The sequence below is a fragment of the Meleagris gallopavo genome, chromosome 3, assembly GCF_905368555.1.
Source record: "Meleagris gallopavo chromosome 3, MGAL_WU_HG_1.1, whole genome shotgun sequence".
Classification (NCBI taxonomy): domain Eukaryota; kingdom Metazoa; phylum Chordata; class Aves; order Galliformes; family Phasianidae; genus Meleagris; species Meleagris gallopavo.
Window position 1 is genome coordinate 1,079,782 of NC_139406.1, and position 19,478 is coordinate 1,099,259.

The 19,478-nt window shown below is 36.6% G+C and overlaps 1 protein-coding gene across 6 annotated transcripts in view; it reads left to right on the forward strand.

The window, feature by feature from the left end:
• The window catches only part of EZH2 (enhancer of zeste 2 polycomb repressive complex 2 subunit), a 44,180-nt gene that overhangs the window by 10,705 nt on the left and 13,997 nt on the right, over positions 1-19,478 (forward strand). For 3 of the 6 annotated variants that reach the window (XM_010708233.4, XM_010708236.4, XM_085220017.1), the window contains 8 exons: positions 6,333-6,456; positions 6,966-7,094; positions 9,713-9,829; positions 11,079-11,199; positions 13,187-13,327; positions 13,904-14,006; positions 14,485-14,648; positions 19,344-19,435. In XM_010708233.4, coding sequence (XP_010706535.1) covers positions 6,333-6,456; positions 6,966-7,094; positions 9,713-9,829; positions 11,079-11,199; positions 13,187-13,327; positions 13,904-14,006; positions 14,485-14,648; positions 19,344-19,435 — 991 coding nt within the window. The remainder of the gene's footprint in view (positions 1-6,332; positions 6,457-6,965; positions 7,095-9,712; positions 9,830-11,078; positions 11,200-13,186; positions 13,328-13,903; positions 14,007-14,484; positions 14,649-19,343; positions 19,436-19,478) is intronic. The other 3 variants (XM_010708234.4, XM_010708237.4, XM_010708235.4) reach the window with 2 other exon arrangements.

The following is a 19,478-nucleotide window of genomic DNA, read 5'->3' on the forward strand; positions in this document are numbered from 1 at the left end:
CACTTACAAACAGGCAGACTTTTTCTTCTCAGACTAAGGTTATGGCACTGGTATATCTGAATTGATCTTGTCCTTACATTAAGTTTATTAAACTTTTTTTTTTTTTCTGTTGGTGATAGCTTGTCTATCAGTTTCCATCCCTTGAGCAGTCGAGTACATTCTTGCAGAATGTGGAATCCTGTTAGAGTTGGTCATGAATGTTACTACCCCACATCACTCACAGCCACTGGCGTTCCAAAGAATGAGGAAGAACAAGCGAGCTGTTGAGAGTTGGGTACATAGCCTAGATTCGTGGATTAATCTACTTCTTTATTGCACTCTCTTTCATGATATCTAAGAGGTTAAGCCTTATCATTCTGCTGCATTTGTTTGGCCAAAGAATGCCGCAGCTGGCACGGGTGGCTTCATGAATGTTTCCAGTTTCTAGCTGGTAAGAATAATTCTAGTGTACTGGTACATCTATGTGGAGTGAGATGATGTGTCTCGATGGACATCCCTGTTGAAAACTGGGCTGGTCTGAACTTCTGCCCTCTCCAGTTTCAGTTCTTTGCCTCTCGTTTCTGCTTCGGTCTTGCTCTCTTCCCTTTGTGTTGATTCAAGTATTTCTGTGGCTGCTGAACAAGCCTGTTTGCAGAATTGATTTTGTTGAAAATTTCTATTTAAAAATGAATTCTGTTTATGGGCTGTTCAGATAGATTTTTTTTTTATTTTTTTTTTTTTTTTTTTTTTTCCTGACCTAGTTTGATTAATAGTATCATAAGCACTTAAGCTCTCACAGGAGAGGAGGTTGAGCAGTGGTGGAGATGAGTGATGTGGGGCCTCTGACACAGAGGAGATATGTTTTTCTGGGTGAAACTGATGCCAAACAATGTCTGAAGGTGGTTTAACTTTAAAATAACAGATAATGTTAGATATGTCTTAAGGGAAGTATTCTCAGTGATGCAGAACTTCAGCACAGAAAATAGCATGAAGTATGTCTCAAAGCATAGACATGTATTTCTTGGTTAAAATTTTTAAAAGTTGAGCTGCACTGTACACTTAAAATACTGTGTTTCTTTAATATAAAAAACAGACGCTGCAGCGTATTCTCAGCTATACTGTGACTAATTCTATGAGGAGTGAACCTGCTGTGTTTGGATGCCATTAATAAACTGTGCTAGTTTTTCTGTTGTACTTGCCTAAGAGATTTTTGTTGCTGTGGATTAGCCTCTGAAGTACACGAGGTGGCAGCAGCCTTGAGTATTTTTCTTTACATGGAAATAAGTGTGTGAGTTTGCTTAGATAAATTTGAAAGAGGTTTTTTTTCTTCAGAAAACCTAGAAAGCAGAGCAATAGGCAACTGCAGAAGTTCTGTTCATAGCACAGGTGCAAAGGCTGTTCGTGTGCTAGGAGTGTTTTGTCCCCTCACCCTCTTCTCTTGCTGAACTTAACATGTTAGCAACTCTGAAATGGCAGCAACGAACAAATTTTCTTGCTTTGCCCAAGAGTAAAACTGTTTCTTGACCATAGTTTTTTCACCAATCTGCACGCTATTAATGAAATATTGGAGTAAATGAAGGAGACAAATACTTGCTCTGCAGATTATAGCAGTAATTTGTAATGAAATTTGATACAATTTTTTTGAAGTCTGGCATTATGTGTGTGTTTTACTGATGGTTTATTTTCACGTGCTTGAGAACTGTAATAAGAGCCTACTGGAAACTGCTTCCCTTAAGAATAGATTCATTAGGAAGTATTTGCTTGTTCTTCGTTTAGGGTGTGTGACATAAAACACTAAGGAGTACGTTTCCAAGAGTTTCAAGTAATACAGTTTGGTTAACATAGTTGATAAATGCATAGCTGCAGTTAAGCAATCATTTAGCAGTACTTAAACATTGTCACTTAGAGCTGTATTAAATTTTGCCATTGAAAAGTGATTTGAAGTTTTTTTTATCAGATGATTTTTGGAAGTTGAATGTTCTGGAAGATAGATTTTAGTTGTACTCTGAATGCATTGATTTTGGTACTTCACATTTGGGTTTTTTATTAATTTTCTAGTAGAGTGGGCTTTTTTTTTTTTTTTTGAGGTTTATGGAGAGGTCCTCTCAATTTATTTTTTTTTTCTCCTCTTGCTAATATTCTGCTTTTTGAGCTGAATGTGAAAATTGTCATCAACTATGCTGCTGAACAGCTTTGTTTCATTTTTGTCTTAATTTGAGGAAAAGCATATGAAGTATGCTTAGACTGAGGGACATAAGTGCTGTCTGGATCTGCTGACAGCTTACAGTTAAAGAGCTAGCCTGCTATTCCAGAGCAAACCAGCATGTGAAAGCAGCACTTCTTTACAGTATAATTGTGTGCACTATTCTTTTTCCCAATGTTCATCAGAGTTCCTAACAATTCCTTCCTGATTTATAGTCATGCACAAATTGCTTACGTTACCGTTGTGGGTAGAATCATAGTATGGCTGGAGTTGGAAGAGACCTTGAAGATGGTTTGTTTTCTGCCCAGGGCCCCATCATCGAACAGAAATTTTTAGGGAAGGAAAAAAGAAAGCAAACACCACCATTGTAAAAGTGAGGCTTTCACTTATTTTTGGTCAATTTCACCCAGCTTACCACGCGTGCCTTCACAAAGAGTGGCTACAACTCAGCAGGCACTGTTGGGAAAGGTGGGCTGATTGTAAACTGCTGTTGCTGCTGAGGAAATCACTTGGATGAGTACCTTCATTGTGTAGTATTGAACCTAGAGGAACCATCACTTTGGATGCCATAAATTTGTAAATGAAGCCAGCTCAGATATATGGTTTGAGCTTACCAGTGCATCCAGTCAAGAGAACTTAATGGAAGTATGTCACAGTATTCATGTTATCAGTCAGGTAGAAGAGATCTAGAAGTGTGATGCAGTTTTCTGAGTTGGGCTGTGCAGTTCTGCAAGTGCCCCTAGAACTTGAGGTACTTGAAGCAAATGTGGATGCATGCACAGCTGGCTTTATGTGAGGTTCTTGAAGTCCTGAGTTCCCCAGACAGAATTATTTTATTCTTTCATTACTTCAGGCCCCAGAAAACTATTACTTGATTGTTCGTTGGTTTGCATCAGGTTAAAGATACCCTTTCTCTGTTGCATTTTATATTCTTTTTCCCCTAATGCTTTCAGCATTGAAGCTGTTGGTTAAGAGTGATCTGAAATGCAGTATTTTTCACTTTATATGTAGGTTTAAAGTAGATGAATAATTTTTCCAGTTTAGATTAACTCACTGCAAAGACCTGAGAAGTTGTGCTATGCGCAGTACGTTTGATTCTTAACTATCTCAATTTCTGAGCAGTCAGAAGATGATGTAATTTGTTACATTTTGAAATATAGTGTAACATAAAGCCCTATTGTAGAATTAACAACAGCCTTTTAAAAGTGCAGACCTTTGCATTTATTCCCCATCCTTTCCAATTTGGAAATTTTTGTTCTTCTGAAATTTGACAGAGTAGCCAGAGAAGCTTAAGTATAGTTCTTGACAGTAATACGACTGCTTGAATAGACTGCCTAATTTATAGAATTGTCTGTGTTCTTGTCTTGCACTGCTGGATGCTATCGAAGTGACTAAAGAAAAGTAGGATGCTATTTTAAATAAGACTTTTTATTTTCTGTGGGTAAAACAGTATGAAATAGTATTTTTTCTATACTTTATTGCCTCTTGTGAATTCTAGATATACTGTAAACACAGTAGCTGCTGACACCTAGTAGTTGTCTGACTTCAGCTAATGCAATTTTTAAAAAAAACTTTCTGTAAAGCCTATGGACCTTGCACATAAATTAATTATGAAACACTTAACAGAGTTTATATAAAACACAAGCACGTGTATTCTAGCACACTAGTTTCTTGTTGCCTTTCATTTCTAGCTATGCAAGTGTGAATGGGAAGAAAAACAGCAATGCATTTCTTTGTTTTGATGGTGCTCTGCTTCAAATAACATCCTTCTGTTTAGCATGAATCTCTAATGGCTAATCCTATACACACACTTAATTATACTGTAAGATCATTATTCCTGTGGCATCGAGACGTTTCTAATATTACAAGAAATGGAATAGATGAAATGGCAGCGGAGTTGGAGAGAAGGGTGTGGAACTGGGCTGTATGGAGCAGGCAGTGTGGGGTCACTTGTTCTGCAGCATTGCCCTCCTGGAAGGGCTGGCTGGGCTGTGACAAGTATTGGACCCAAGGACTTAAGACTTTGCATTTAGGTGGGGCACGTGCATCCCTTGCTTTTCATGTAATATGATTGTCTAGTCTGGAATGAGCTAATTTGTCTGTCCTTGACTGGCCAGGTAGAAGCTAGAAATTCTTGGAGGTGACTTGCTGCATTTCTCAGCCTTCCCTGTTTTGTGGAGGGCATGTGAAGTTTTGGCAAGGTTTTCCTCCTTAGAATGAGGCCAAATAAGATCAAGCAAGATTACTTCAGGAAGTGAGCTTTCTCTAGAGATGGTATTACTGTTTTGGAGTTATGCTTCCTTTCTCATATTTGTTTTGGAAATGATATAAGTTACCCATAAATAATAACTGAGTTGACTGCACAGTTTTCTTCTAGATAAAATTTTCAGGACTTAAACTGTTAAATGATTTCTGCAGTCTCTCTGTGTAAAGAAGATGAAGAAATAAGAAAGAAAGATTTGAAACAATAGAAATAGCTAGCAGAATCCAGAAAGGATAATCAGACATCAGGAGGAGATGGCCTGGGGGCTGTCTGAATCAGACCATTACAAAAACCCAATCTAATATCATTTTTTAGTTTGTTAAAATGGAAAATGTTTAACATTATACTGTCTATCTTAAGATGAATTCTTACAGAAAGAAACCTATCTCATTTTTTTCATTTCTTAATCATGATCCTTCATAGGCTATGCTTCTCTATGCAACTCATCCCAGTTTCTGAAGCTTAGTTTCTTAAATGCATGTTGTTGGTTTTTTTTTTTTTGACAAACCTTTTAGTTGGCGTTAATAAAATGCCACTGACAATTCCTGTAGTCCTAATATAAACGTGTCAGACCAGCTGCACTATGGAAATTAACTCTGCCCTGTATGAAAATGCTTCTTTCTTACAGCTTGCCCTCCCCATTTTTTTTTTTCTTTGTATTCTCCTGAGATTGAGGACAAAAACAAACAAAGAAACCCAACAGACAAAGAAAACAACAACCAATTATTTCTTATATGTTGAAACACTGTAGTTCTACCTTGGAGATGTTCAGCTGCCCAGAAATATACAAACGTCGTTCTCTTGCTGCCATGGATTTATGGGCTGGTAGGGGCCAGTCACGAATTGAGCCGAACTGGCCCATAAACTGTTGGCACTTCTTTTGAAAGACTTCTAAAAGCACAATATGGAAAAAAGTTTTCATGGTTTTTCAAGACTAATATTATACAAGCTTGGGTCTTTAACTCATTGCGTTACATTGCAAGTAATTTTTGTATAACTTACATGTGTGTACACTTCCTTTTCACTCAAATGCTTTGTCTTACTGTGGACTTAGCATTTAAAAGGACATTTCTAGGCTTTTTTAACACTTATTTGTCTTAATGCACTGTGTGTATCCCACTTACCTTTGCAGATTAACATTATTACTTTATCTAGAAGAACTTTTTCGTGAGCAACTTAGCGTAAGCAATATTGTATTTTTTATTTTCTGTCATTTATTTGCTACCTTCCAATCAAGTTAGTTATCCATGTTGTACCCCAGACAACATCTTGAAACTACTACAAGAAGAAGGTCCTTGTAAGTCTCGTTGTATTCAGAGGAGTGGCCAGAGTGCAGTGTGTATATCATCTTGTCAAGTACAAAGTATTATTTTCATTCCTATTTTATTATATCATTTAACAATTCTGCTTATTACTGAGAAACTGATTATGCTAGATTTGTTTTTTCTCATGGGTTTTAGACCATAGTTTGGGGATTTTCTGAGACTGTTTCAGCTATGTGAGAGAATGATGGGAATTCTGGTTATTTTTGTTGTTAATGTAACTGTATGTAGTTTCCATATAGATCTGTGTTTGATGGATAGGCCTTATGTGGCAGTTTAATTTTCTTTAAGAAAGCAGTAAGTAGCAGTTAGTAGTGCTTAAACCAAATGTTGAATGGCATGTTGATTTGTAACTAAAATTACTTTTTTCAGTGTCTATTACTTAAGTATGAGGGGGTTGTGTGGGTTGGGATGGTATTCAAAGTGTCTGGTTGGGCAAAAAAAAAAAAAAAAAGGATATAATAGATATTGAAGAATTACCTCTGTGTCCTGCCCTTTCCATCACTCTTACTTCCTTTGTAAGCAGACTGGTTTGGTAGTACTAATATGACACTGTCTCTTACAGGTTAATCATGGGTCAAACAGGAAAAAAATCTGAGAAAGGACCAATTTGTTGGCGAAAACGTGTAAAATCAGAATATATGAGACTGAGGCAACTCAAGAGATTCCGACGTGCAGATGAAGTAAAGGTATAGGATGTCTTGATTCTCGTTTAACATCTGTTATCAGAATCAATTTTCTTAAGTACGGAGTGACTTTTAAAGTTGTCCTGCGTTTAGCACCTGCAGTAACAATTTCATGAATTTTTTTGTTAACGTACTGAAAACTTTTAACTCTAATCTTACAAGCAGGTGTGTTACATTTCTATGTGATTGAATCAAGCATGCTAAGTATCAGAAGAGACTGAAGAGAGAAACTATGGCAATTTGTTTAGCCACATACTCTTTTCTAATTCCATTTAGAATTTAATTCGGTGCTAAACCTTTAGATCTCTAAACGTGAGATCTTCTTTTCAGTCTAAGAAAGTGATAATGAAATCTATTGAGCCTGACCGACATTTAAACAAAATTGGAAGAGTTCAATGTTGAGAACTTCTTAAAATCTATTTGCATTTTTAGTGAATGTTGTGATTCCTTAAGTTTTTAGCAGGTGAGTCTTCAGCTTATTTGTAATGTTCACAATTGTGGTTAATTTTTAGAGTATGTTTAATTCTAATCGTCAGAAGATACTGGAAAGAACTGAAATCTTAAACCAAGAATGGAAACAACGTAGGATACAGCCTGTACACATCATGACTTCTGTGAGCTCTTTGCGCGGGACCAGGGAGGTTGGTTAACATGTGTTGTGGTAATTCCACTTACAAGGTTGTTAGCGCGTTTTTGTTTGATTAACTGGAAAGTTGGCTGTTCTTTCTTTTCTAGTTTTACATGACTTCTCAGCCAATTTTTTTTTTTCTTATAAGTAAAGGAATAACTGATGTCCTTTAGGTGACTTCTGTCTGAAAAGCAATAAATAAATAGCGGGTTGCATAGCTTTGAGCAACACACAAGTCTGAAACTTATTTGGATTGTACTTCAACATCCTTTTATCCTATGCTGATATTGGAAGTCTAATCTCGGTCCTTGATGGAGCTGATCTCCAGTGGCACAAATGAGTAGATACTTTGGTTCTTATTGAGTTAAAGCACATGGAAGCTGTCAGTGTGGCTATTTGAATAAATCTGCTTTATACTAAGTAAAGTCATTTAAACACGTATGTTCTGTAAGAAGCCAATTCTGATGACAGCCTGTTTGGGTGTTCAAATTGGCAAGTTAGTAGCTCCTCTCCAACTTTCAGTTTTAAGTGGAGGTTCAATTTATCTTATGTTAGTTGCACTTCTTCAAATTAAGACAGTTTGATCATGTGGAATAATCTGAAAAGCGAGTTCTTTTTTAGTAGGATGAGAATGAAGATTTTACTGTGAACATGTTAAAAAAAAAAAAATCAAACAAAACTACAACATCTTCTATGGAAGGAAATCTGTCAGAGTTACGCTTTCATAACTTTTTAGAGGGAAGCTGGTGTTGTGTATATCAGGAAGGTGCATTTGTGTGCTTCACTATTTTCTTTTATACATGCTTGAATGTGCAATTACTCTTGTCCAGCTGCACATCTATTATATGGCACTGTAGAATCAGAAATTCTTGAAAACAGGTATGTGTTCATTTTTGATAGTAAAAGATGGTCTCACCATTCGTCTTTTTAAATTTTTTTGTAGCCTGGCACAGTATTTTATGTTACCTCTACGTGAATCAATGGAGCACACTAATTACTGTATTAAAATGCAGTCTGTCTTATGAATTGGAAGAACTCTAGTGCTTGATCTAAGACTTCATTTAAATCACTCCACTATAAATTGTGGCAAATTTAAACTTTTTTCTTTCTTAATATGCTAAATTTCTTCATAGTTGTATAGAACACTGCCTGGTTTTGTTACCTGGCTGAAACTTCATGGTTTTGATTAAGACTGTGGTGATACAGGTTTTGCCCAGTGACTGTCAAACACAAACCTTAATATGTTCTGTGTTAGGCTAATAAATATCAAGCTGAGTTCCGTACCTAAACAAGGGAAACAGACTTGAGACACAGCCCTAAATGCGTTCAGCCATTTTAACTTATCTTTGGAATTGGAAGTCTCCTGTGAACAATAAGCTGAAAGTAATTATTTTTTGCTTTTGTATTTTTTCTAAGATTAAAAATTTGCTAGAACACTGGTAGATAGAAAACATACCTTCTTTCAGGTCAGTGTTTTAAAGCACTATCATCATATGGTATTTTGAGTATTTGTATGCATGGCAAAAATCTAACTTCATTGCCTACAGATCTTAAATCTGAAACAAAAACCAAACAAACCAAGAAAAAAGATTAAAAATCTAACTTTTGTCATTCTACTGGGTACTGTCTCTGTATGTTGTTTGTTACATTACTTTGTATATTTCTTTAGAAATGTGAAGCTCTGTTCATCTTTCCCTTCTGGAAAGGAGAAAAATCTCTTGTCTCCACTTCCATTTTTCATTTCAGGTAGCTGTGAGAGCTATTCTAAACGTAATTTTACCTAACTCCAAGTCTTCTTTGTACTTTCCCTACTATTGTATTTTCCTATCTGCCTTTTTTTGTAAATTTTTTGGAGATTTTCCATATTGTTCCTCAAATATTTGAGAAGAGCTGATGTGTTGACTAGATTGAAGAATAACCCAGAAGTTACTTGTATTCTGTGACATGTCTGGCCTTTGGAGGCTGCTTAAGTCTCCAAAAAGAATGGAGTCCCACAGCTGAAAAGGATGTGTTCTGAGCTGAATATTGACTCTTTTTTTCTTTTTTTCTCTATTCTTTGTAAACAGTAGGCATAATCAAAGATTTGAGGATAGGATAAAGATAAGAAGTCAAATAGGAAAGCAGAGCAGGAATTAACAAGAGCACCTTTTTCCATAAGGTGTCTTGATGGTATTATAATACTTTTTTTTAACATATATTATACATGATTTCTGCAGTGAATTGATCTAAAGCCAGAGGAATTCAACTGCCACCCTGATGGCTTGAGTAAATAGTCTAAGACCAGCAACAAGTATTAAATCTCTTCTGAAATAACTTATATTGTAGGCTGAATAGCTTGGGTAAAATATGAAATACCTTATAACAGCCATTTTACTATTATGTGGAAGGGAAAAAAAAAGCCCACCATGATCTGTTAATAAAGGTACCAAACCAGAAGTAACTCCTGCATCTTTTTTCCTTCTAAACTCGTTCTTATTACGCCCTGAAAGTCTGATTCATTTTTCAAAGCTGGTTCTAGCTAGTTTTGATAAACACTTGTTTTCTTTGTTGTAGAGTATACTTCCTTGATTTTTATTTTTATTTTTTTTCTGAAGTTGCTATTGTAAGTGTAACTTCAACCTCTGATTTCAGTGCTCTGTTACCAGTGACATAGATTTCCCAAAACAAGTAATCCCACTAAAGACTCTCAATGCTGTTGCTTCTGTGCCTATAATGTATTCTTGGTCGCCCCTTCAACAAAATTTTATGGTAAGTTTACAAAGGTGGTGTGGGAAGAAATATGGGTGAAAAGGGAGGAACTTACTTTTCACTCTTAGTTCTGAAACTATCATTAGTTGCAAACTAAGTCTATATTTTTAGTGGTCCTCAGTATCTCTTAAACACTGCTTTAAAGAGAGCGTTAATGACAGGTGACTACTTATATTGTATTGCATTTTATAAATGTAGCTTTGAGTGTTTATATAATGATAAATATTTTCTGAGAGAGATCAATATTCTTATTTAAGACAGTTGAAGAACATACCTGTAGCAGAAAGGTAATTTCAATGGAACAGAAAGAATTTAATCCTTAATTAGTCTTCTCACGTAATGGTGATCTTAGCAAGCAGAGTATAGCCTTTTCTCATAGTGAGCTTTGTTGTATTACATACAGCCTTCTTGTTAATTTTCTGATATAGATATCTGACTTATTTGAAAAGGTTAACTTACTAAAATCTTTGTCACAGTGTTTTTTGCACAGTGGCTTTTGTGGAAATGGTTATTACAGTAATCATAGCAAAGTGATTTAAATAACCAATGTTATCAGTATGTTCAGAGTTCCTCCACTTTTTTCTTTTATTTCTACTTGCTTTCATTTTGTCATTATCAGGGTATTTTGTATTGCTGAAGAATCATGATCAGCAGGAAAGTTTGTGTTTATTTTCCTAACAATAAGGTTCTTCTGAAATGCTGGAAGATGCTGCTGAGTATCAAAGTCTGTAAATTCTTTATAGACAAAACGAAACTGACAGTGGCATTTGCATTTGTAAGGCATATTTCTGTGGTATCTGTTTAGACACCTTGAACTAGAGTGTTTCTCTATTAGAGATAAGGAAATATGATACAGAAATGAAAGGGTTATTTCTATCGCATATTAACATGGATGGGAAGCCAGGAAGGGAGAACTAATTTACCAGTGTAAGCTTTCCAAAAGCTAGGTAGCTTATTGTGCTTCTTCAGTAGAAGCTTTGTTGTAGCACAGCGTAATGCTAAATGCTAGGAGTTACTGTCAGTGCCTTGAGCTAGTCACAACTGGTGCAAAATAACGTTGATTAAAGATGGGGAAGTTGGGTTTATTTAGGTTTAGTTAACTGTGAATATGGTTAATATGCTCAGTATGCTCAAATGGTTAAGCCAGTTTAATTGTGGTATCTAGACACGTGTAGGTTGTGAAAACATCAATGCTGACACTGCCAACTGGGCATGCAACTTAAAATTGTTTGATCATATCTGTTACTAGGTAGAGGATGAAACTGTTTTACATAACATTCCATATATGGGAGATGAAGTGCTTGACCAGGATGGTACCTTTATTGAAGAGCTGATAAAGAACTATGATGGGAAAGTGCATGGAGATAGAGGTGAGCCCAAGCACTTAGGTATATTTATTACTTCTTCCTACATAAACAATTGCTGTCAGTTTTGTTTATTAAGGCCTGATGCTTGCCTGTTGCAGCAGTATTTCTAGAGTTCCTTCTCTTTGTAAGTATTGGGTATAAACAGAGTCTGTTTAAATCTTTTGGTTTTCGTAAGGCTATAGAGTATTTAAGTAGTAGTATGGAGAAAATGAATGCATATATATGGTTTTTTTTTTTTTTTTTTTTTTTTCCCCCAAGGCCTTAAAAAATTTCTTCATAATTCCTGCGTTTAACATGGAGAATTTTCTGGTCTTCAGTGTTCAAGGCTTTGAAATGCAACAGTATAATGTTCTGATATATGCCCTACCTTGCAGAAATTGGCAGGAGAAGCGTGCAAAACTGATTATGACAACATTTACAAATGCAATTCAGTAGAAAAACCATTTTTGTTTTCTTCTCTCGTTATTTACTGTGTACTACTATGTACTACTACTTTCATTGGTTATCACAAATTACTTGCTGCTTTAAAAACATCAGTTCTGTAAATCAGATTGAACAAAACTGTCCTGGCTGTGCACTGTATGCATATGTATTCACAGGTGTTGTTTTTCCTTGAATCAGTGGATCTGCCAACTCTACATCCACTCAGAACGATTCGCACAAGGCTAAACGTTTTTCATCGCTTATGAAAGTTAAGCTTGCAACTCAGTAGGAAATATTTGATGATATACCAGTCTTGTTGGTTTACATCAGGCATTTGGATAGCTGGTGTCTTCATACTTCTTGAAGAACATAATAAGTTTTTGCCTTGGGATATTTTTATGAATTTGCTGACGGTTGGTTGTCTTGTCAGAGAACTGATTAGGTCAGCATGTTGAAATTACTAGTAAATGTGTCCTGTTACTAATTTCACCATTTCATCAAATGAGTCTATCTTTAAAATCTTTTTTGACTGTCTTATTTGTCATCATGAAATTAGAACTTACTGTTATTAGGGATACTTTGTATCTCAAAAGTTGAAAGAACGCTTTTCATTTTCCTGATAGTTGTTTGTTTTTTGTTTGTTTTTTGTTTGTTTTTTTTGTTTGTTTTTTTCTTTATAGCCACACACAAAGAACTTAAATGCCATGGAAATGTGTAATCCAGAGACACTCTCATATAGGAACCAGAATTATAAAATATTTCTGTAATTGTACTGCTGATAAGAAAATTCATACTAGCCTGTGTGTACACATTGAGGGTTCTGTTTAAAACATCCAGGTGATGTAGGTGCCTGTTTCCATTGTTTACATAGGAATAAATCCATTAGCTTCCTACTTACATATACCTTCTGTTCAAGTTCTAAAGGACAATGATAAAGAGTACAGCTCCCACATGGCTCAGTTTCTTTTTGAAAAGTAACATCACTAAGCACAGTTTTTCCCTCTCTTCATGATTACGTTTTTGTCCGTCTGTACTGGCCTGTGATTTTCTGAGCTAATAAGCAGATACACAGTGTTGTATCCTTCACTTTTCTCATGATTTTGTTTTGTTTCTGTCTGAGGTTGTGGTTGTTTGTTTGTTTGTTTGTGGAATCTTTAATGGGGGAAGTGGATGCCGTGGAACTACCAACCAAAAATATCTTTGGGGGTTCTCTAGTAAGGATAGCTTCATAGTCTGTTTGCATGCATTGCCCAACTAGCTTAACCTAACCTACAGGAATTAGACTTCTGGTATAAAACTTCGTAAGCAATCTAGTTAGTAAGCCTACTCTTTTATTTAAGAAAACTTTACAAATTTTTCTTCTCTTCTTCCTAGTTGTCACTTCAAAAAATAAATGCCGAGTGCTTTTAACTCTTCTTTGTTCATACAGTGAGACAAAGTAGAAAAAACACAAAATTGTTTTTCATAAATTAGAGGTTTTACCATAACCCAAGTGTAGAGAGGATTAAAAATACTTCATGTGCACGATGTGATTTTTTTGTTCACTCCCAATTTTGCTGAATTTCAGAATGTGGATTTATCAATGATGAAATATTTGTTGAGCTGGTCAATGCACTTGGTCAATATAGTGATGATGAAGATGATGATGGAGATGACAATCCTGATGAAAGAGATGACAAGCAAAAAGATCGGGAAGGTAACAGGATGGGTATGTCTGTCTGCAGACTTCAAAAATAGGACCAAAAAACTCTTTTCTTTAAACACTTGATAAATTTGTTCCAATCATTCTACTTAATGGTTTTCAGATCTGAAGTAACATTATTTTCTTCATCATGTCTTTTGCCATTTAGTTCAAGAATTGTACAGAGAATACTACAAAAATGCTTTTGCCAGTTTTCTTTCTCTGTGACTTGAGACATTCAAATGCTCACAAATCAGTTGGGGATCTAAATATATATATATATATCAAAGTCTTAATAAATAATTTAGTACTCCTCAGAAAATTGACTCGTACTATTCTTAAGCAGGCAGAGTTCTGAATTGCCATCTCCATCTGTTGGTGAAATAATGGTTTCTCCAAATTTTATTAGTGCAGTTCTGTCAGCAGGGAAGATCACTTTAAGGAATTTACTTTAAATTCTTGGTAACTTAGAAATAAACTTTTGTTTCTTTTATTAGGATTTTGGCGAAGTCCCTCTTTTTCTGAATGCCTCTTTGAGGTAGCAAAGGAGCAGAAAAATAATTTCTTTTGTTTTGTTTTCCACATGTTTTCCTGCTTTGACAGAGAAAGAAAGCCACCCACCTCGGAGGTTTCCATCTGACAAGATATTTGAAGCCATTTCCTCAATGTTTCCAGATAAGGGTACAGCAGAAGAATTGAAAGAGAAGTAAGGGTATTTCATATATTACTAGTTTGCAATATGAAACAAAGATTCCATGACTTCATTAAATACTTGTTGGTAAGGAATCTTCTCCCATCATCTTAGGAAGCATCTATCTTCTGTAGTGATTGTATAACTTCTCACTCCCTCTGAATACCACTTGCAGATGTTCTCTCTAGTTGAGTGAAACAGTGAAGACACGTTCATTAGTCTTTCAAACTAATGAAGAGTGAGTGCTTGCATGTGATTAATAATGTCATTTGTTAGTGAGTAGTATATATGAGACGGTGATGTTCAAGAAAGTAAATGCATGCCTTCCTAACGATTTTATATTAATGAGTATAGAATTAATTACTTGTCACACTATTTGCTGATGAACAGACAATTACCTTTCCTACAATCTTTAAAAAATTGTTTCTAAAAACACAGTGTTACTGCGGCTTTTATTATACTGAATAGAAACCTTGTACTTCTTTCTCTCAAGATACAAAGAACTCACTGAACAGCAGCTTCCAGGAGCTCTTCCTCCTGAATGCACACCAAACATAGATGGACCAAACGCGAAGTCTGTTCAGAGGGAGCAAAGCCTACATTCTTTTCATACACTCTTCTGTAGGCGCTGTTTTAAATACGATTGCTTCTTACATCGTAAGTACTATTGTACTGTGCTTCTGTGTCTTTCTTTTTGCAAGCTGGAAAACTTGAAAGAGCCATGAGATGCAGTACAGAAAGAAAGAGGAAAAGTAATAACAGTAATATGACTGAAGTTTACAAAAGAGTTCTGTCCAGGCTGATGTTACTTTATGGTGGAAACTATCTCTTAGAACACTGAATGTACCTGTTAAGGTGGTTTGTTATCCTTTTTGCATTCAGCAATGCTCTTAGATGTTTTTCTCTGCTTTTTTTTTTTTTTTTCCCTCCACAATAGTTATACTTTTGCAGCTTTTGTGGAGAAACTGAGAACTGAATGTATTTCTCCAAAAAAAAATTTGTTGTTCAGTAGACTTTCTTCATCTTCCATGACGGAGAATGAATATCCATGAAGTCTTATCTTCAATTCTCTTAGGTTACTTTCTAGCCATGTTTCATCTACCTGATGATTTGAAGAATAGTTTCAGATATTTGAATTTTAGCAACTGTGATACCCTTTCCACTGTATTCCTTCCATGTTGCCCCATTCTTCTGGGGAATTTAATGAGAACTTCAGCAATTACACAAGTTTTCTTTTGCAAACAGTTAAGAATAAGATTCTGTACTGCTATGTGAGACTCTGAAAGTGGAGTCAAGCGTGAAGGGAAACCTAACAGTCAAAGATGAAGTGGTTTGGACTTCTAGTTGAATAATGCAATGCCCTCTATTCAAAATTAATTTTCTCAATTGACTCAACTGCTCCTGTGTATATTAGACTGAGTATATGTACACGTTTATCTGGAAATCTTTGTGCTTTGTCAGCAGCTCCTCGTCTAGCACACATGCATTCTGCCTGCATTTGTACTTCCTGCTGAAGGCTTTGCACAGAGCTGCTTCTTTTCGGTATCCCTTATTTGCCTTTTGGTCTAAAGAGGAACTGGAGTTATTCTCAGATGGGAGGGAGAGAGAAATTTCTAGTTTCACCAGTGTTTGTGGCTTTTGGAGTTGGGTCAGTTAGTTTCACTTTCACCCTGTATTCCATTGGCAGGTCTTGCTTTGAAACTACATGCTGAGAAGCTCTTTGTCCAGCCATCTTCAACATTGTGTGTTGTGTTAAGCTGTAGGTATTGTTTTAAAGTGTCCTGGTTACCCGGGTGACTCATTTTAAGAAGTGCTTTGTGTGGAACTTGGTCTGTAGGACAGGGAAGTGAAGCTGTGTGCTACCTCTTGGCCTGTCCGTTAGTCTGGAGCTTTTGGTGGTGTCAGTAGTTTAACAGGGAGTTTAAATGTCAGTCTAGTTTACCTATTTCAAAAACATTTTTAAGACAAGAATGGAAGGCTTTCTGCAATAGTGTTGGAGTTTTTTGGTCATTTTCTCACTATTTTTTATAACTTGGAATAGTTTTGTACTGTTTACGTAGATATATCTTTATGTAGATTTACCTTTTCTAATTATTTTTTAAACTTTTTAGAAGAAGAGTTGAACGAATATACATCCATAAGTCCATTGGCCCTGCAGGGATGCAAGTGCTGAGGGAGTTGGCAAATATGATTGTGATGCCACTTAGTATTTGATCAATTGTGGCCATCTGTAGAAGTGCCTGGAGAGTACAGAAAAGCAAATGTCACTTCTATCCTCAAGAAGTGCAGGAAGGAGGATGAGAAAAGTGACCCAGGCCACCCTTACCTTGATGTCTGGGAAGACAGAACAACTAACCCTGGTAGGCATTTTTAAGGCACACAAAGTCAGGAGTTCTCCATAAGGATTCATCAAGGGAAAGTTGTGCTTAACCAACCTGATGAGTTTATTTAGTAAAATGACTGGCCTGGTAGATTAAGGAAGAGCAGTAGGTATTGTCCATCTGGACTTCAGCAAGGTCTTTAACAATGTCCCCCATAAGATTCCCATAGAGCAGCTGTTGAAGTGTTGGCTGGATGAGCAGATTGTGAGGTCGCTTGAAAATGGTGGGTAACTGGATCTGGAAGTCAGTGATGAGAAGTCTAGTTGGAGGCCAGTAATGAGCAGAATATGTTGGAGTGAATGCTGGGCCCTGTCCTGTGGGGCATCTTTGTGGATGCCCCACAGGAGATCTGGGGATCATTTGGGGATCTGGATGGTGGAGAAGAATGCACCTTCACGGTTGACAGTTGGGGAAGTGGCTGAATCATGCAGCTGGCCAGAGAGTAATTGTGAGCTGGAGAGGTGTGCCAACAGGGATCTCATGCAGTTCATCAAAAAGGGCGAAGTCTTAAACGTGGGAAGAAGTGATGTAACCCTAGGCATTAGGACATGCTGATAGTCACACAGCTAGACAGAAGCTTCATAGAAAAGGCCCTGGGAGATATGGTGGACATGAAGTTAAGCATGAGTCAGCAACGTGCCTTTGCTACAAGGAAAGCCCACGGTGTCCTGGGCTGCTTTAGGCAAAATATTGCTGGTAGATTGAGGAAAGTGGTCCTTCTCTCCCCCTACCTTGAAATGCACTTCTGGGCTCGTGGTACAAGAGATGAATGGAAATACTTGAGAGATATTAGTTAAGAGCCATTAAGGTGATGAAGGGACTGGAGTATCTTTCTTTCAAGAAAAAGCTAAGAGAACTGGGAGTATTTTTTCTGGAACAGAAGGCTCAAGGGAAGAACTGAAATATGGAATGCAGAAAAGATGAAGCCAGGCTCTTTCTCTTGTTACCCAGTGATGGGGTAAGGAGAAACAAACTTCAGGTTTCTCCTGAACTTTGGAAAGCAGTCCTGTACTGTCTGAGTGACTGAGCACTGCCACAGAGAGATTTTGGTTTCTCCCTTTGGAGAGCTTCAAAAAGTCATCTTGATGTGGTTATGGGCAGACTGCTGTAGGTGGCTCTGTTTGGTCTGGTTTAGACCAGATAGCTGGAAGAGACCAGATCCAGGGGCCCTTTGTGATTCATGGGTCACATTTTAGTACCAGTTACTATGGGGAGTCTGGTGTTACCAGTTCATGGTTTTATAGGCACCAACTCTGAGAGACATCTTTTAGGATGTCTAAGGATGTGTTAATAGCATTTTTCGTTTTGACATATTCTTAAATGCTAGAACCGGCCAACAGTAAATCTGGAGTAATGTCTGTAGTCAACTTTAGGCCATCAGTTTGTACACTAGTAGCATCATTTAAATGGAAAGCGTTGTGTTTTCCTTTTCTGTTATTCATAACCTTCAGATGGCAAACTGTTTATGATAAAAGACTGCCTACATTCTTGTTGCTGGTCGTTTTTAAATCCTTTAAACAAGTCAGTATTCTTTCCAAAGTGTTGTATGCCCAATGTAATGTTTTAAGCTTTGCCTTGAGCTTAAAAAGGACTAGATTTTAATCTCTTCAGATACTCTCAGGCTTTAGCTGAAAGAAGGAAAAGTGGTGTTTTCAGTAGGATGGTGTTCCACAGTGAATTTCTCCATTCACTGTGGAGCATTGTGTCAAGGCAGTGTGAAAACTATCAAGTGCTAGAAGAGCTATGTTGTAAATCAATTGCCTGGCAGATATTGCTTGAAAAGGGAATAACTACTGAGAAAGTTCAGTCTTGAAGGCACAGTGGTGGATTATTATAGCAAGAAACCTCATGCAGAATCTAGAAATAAGTAGGAAAAGCTATGGTGGTGGTACTGAAAGAGAAAGATGTGAGTTCTGTTAATACAGAAGAGGATGGATTTGTATGGGTTGAGAGGGAAGAGATTTGTTCCTCCATGGTACTTCACTGAGTGATGAAAAACATTACTATAACTTAACTGTAACTGTGTTAAAAACTAACATTTTTAATTTCTGACAGGAGTCTCTTAGGCCTTCATGGAGTGTTAGAGGACAGCTAGTGCTGAGTCTTGTGGTGGTTTTTTTTTTAATTAAGCTTCAGTACACTGACCACTTTTTCTTGTATGTGCTGCTGTTACTACATTTATGGGGGAGAAGTATTTATTGGAAGACTTAAAAATATATATAGAATTGTGGAAAACTAATGATATTATTTTTGAAATCTCATAATATAATTTGGGAACTTGAGTGTGCCAGTTCCTATGTGACTCTAGCTGTAGATTTCCTGGTTTTAGTTCAGTGGGGGATTTTAGGGAGTTCCTAATGCTTCCAGTGAAAATGCTCTGTTGAGAGGCAAGTACCATATGATAGAAGATCTGGTAAAACAAGCTCTGGCAAAAATATGGCTGGGGAGCTTAGCCACTCTGTAAAAGTAGTAACATTGCATTTGTAATGTACCCAGATCTGCATCATTCTAAGTCACTGCAGCTTGAGTGCTTTACGGATTCCATCAGTATACATGAGCATTTAAGCCTGCAACTTGGAGAGAGCTTAGTTTTGGTGCTGATAACTAATATAGTAAAAATGATCGTGATGCCTTCCCAGTAACTAAAATGAAAACTGGGTTATTTGCTTTGTTAAAGTTAACAGCTCTGGACACTTCTATGTAAAAAAAGGTAAAAATTGAACATGGGATGCTTACAGCTTGAGAGATGATCATTCATAGGAGAAGCTCTGAATAGTTCTGTTTATCTTGGTGATGGTAATCAAGTTTGTTCTGTTTGTAAGTCAAATGTCAGTAGGTGGCAAGTATCTTGAGGCTTTTTCCATTGGTAAGTCTTGGTAAATCTTGTGTTTTTAATGCTGTTTGAGGTTAGATATCTAATGTATTTTTTTAACTTTTAAGACTTGCAAATGTTATTTTCTTGATTCAACAGCATTCCATGCAACTCCAAATACTTACAAAAGAAAGAATACAGAAACAGCATTAGATAATAAGCCCTGTGGACCGCACTGTTATCAGCATCTGGTAAGATAATTTCAAATGAACTGAAAGAGTTTCCCAAAGCACA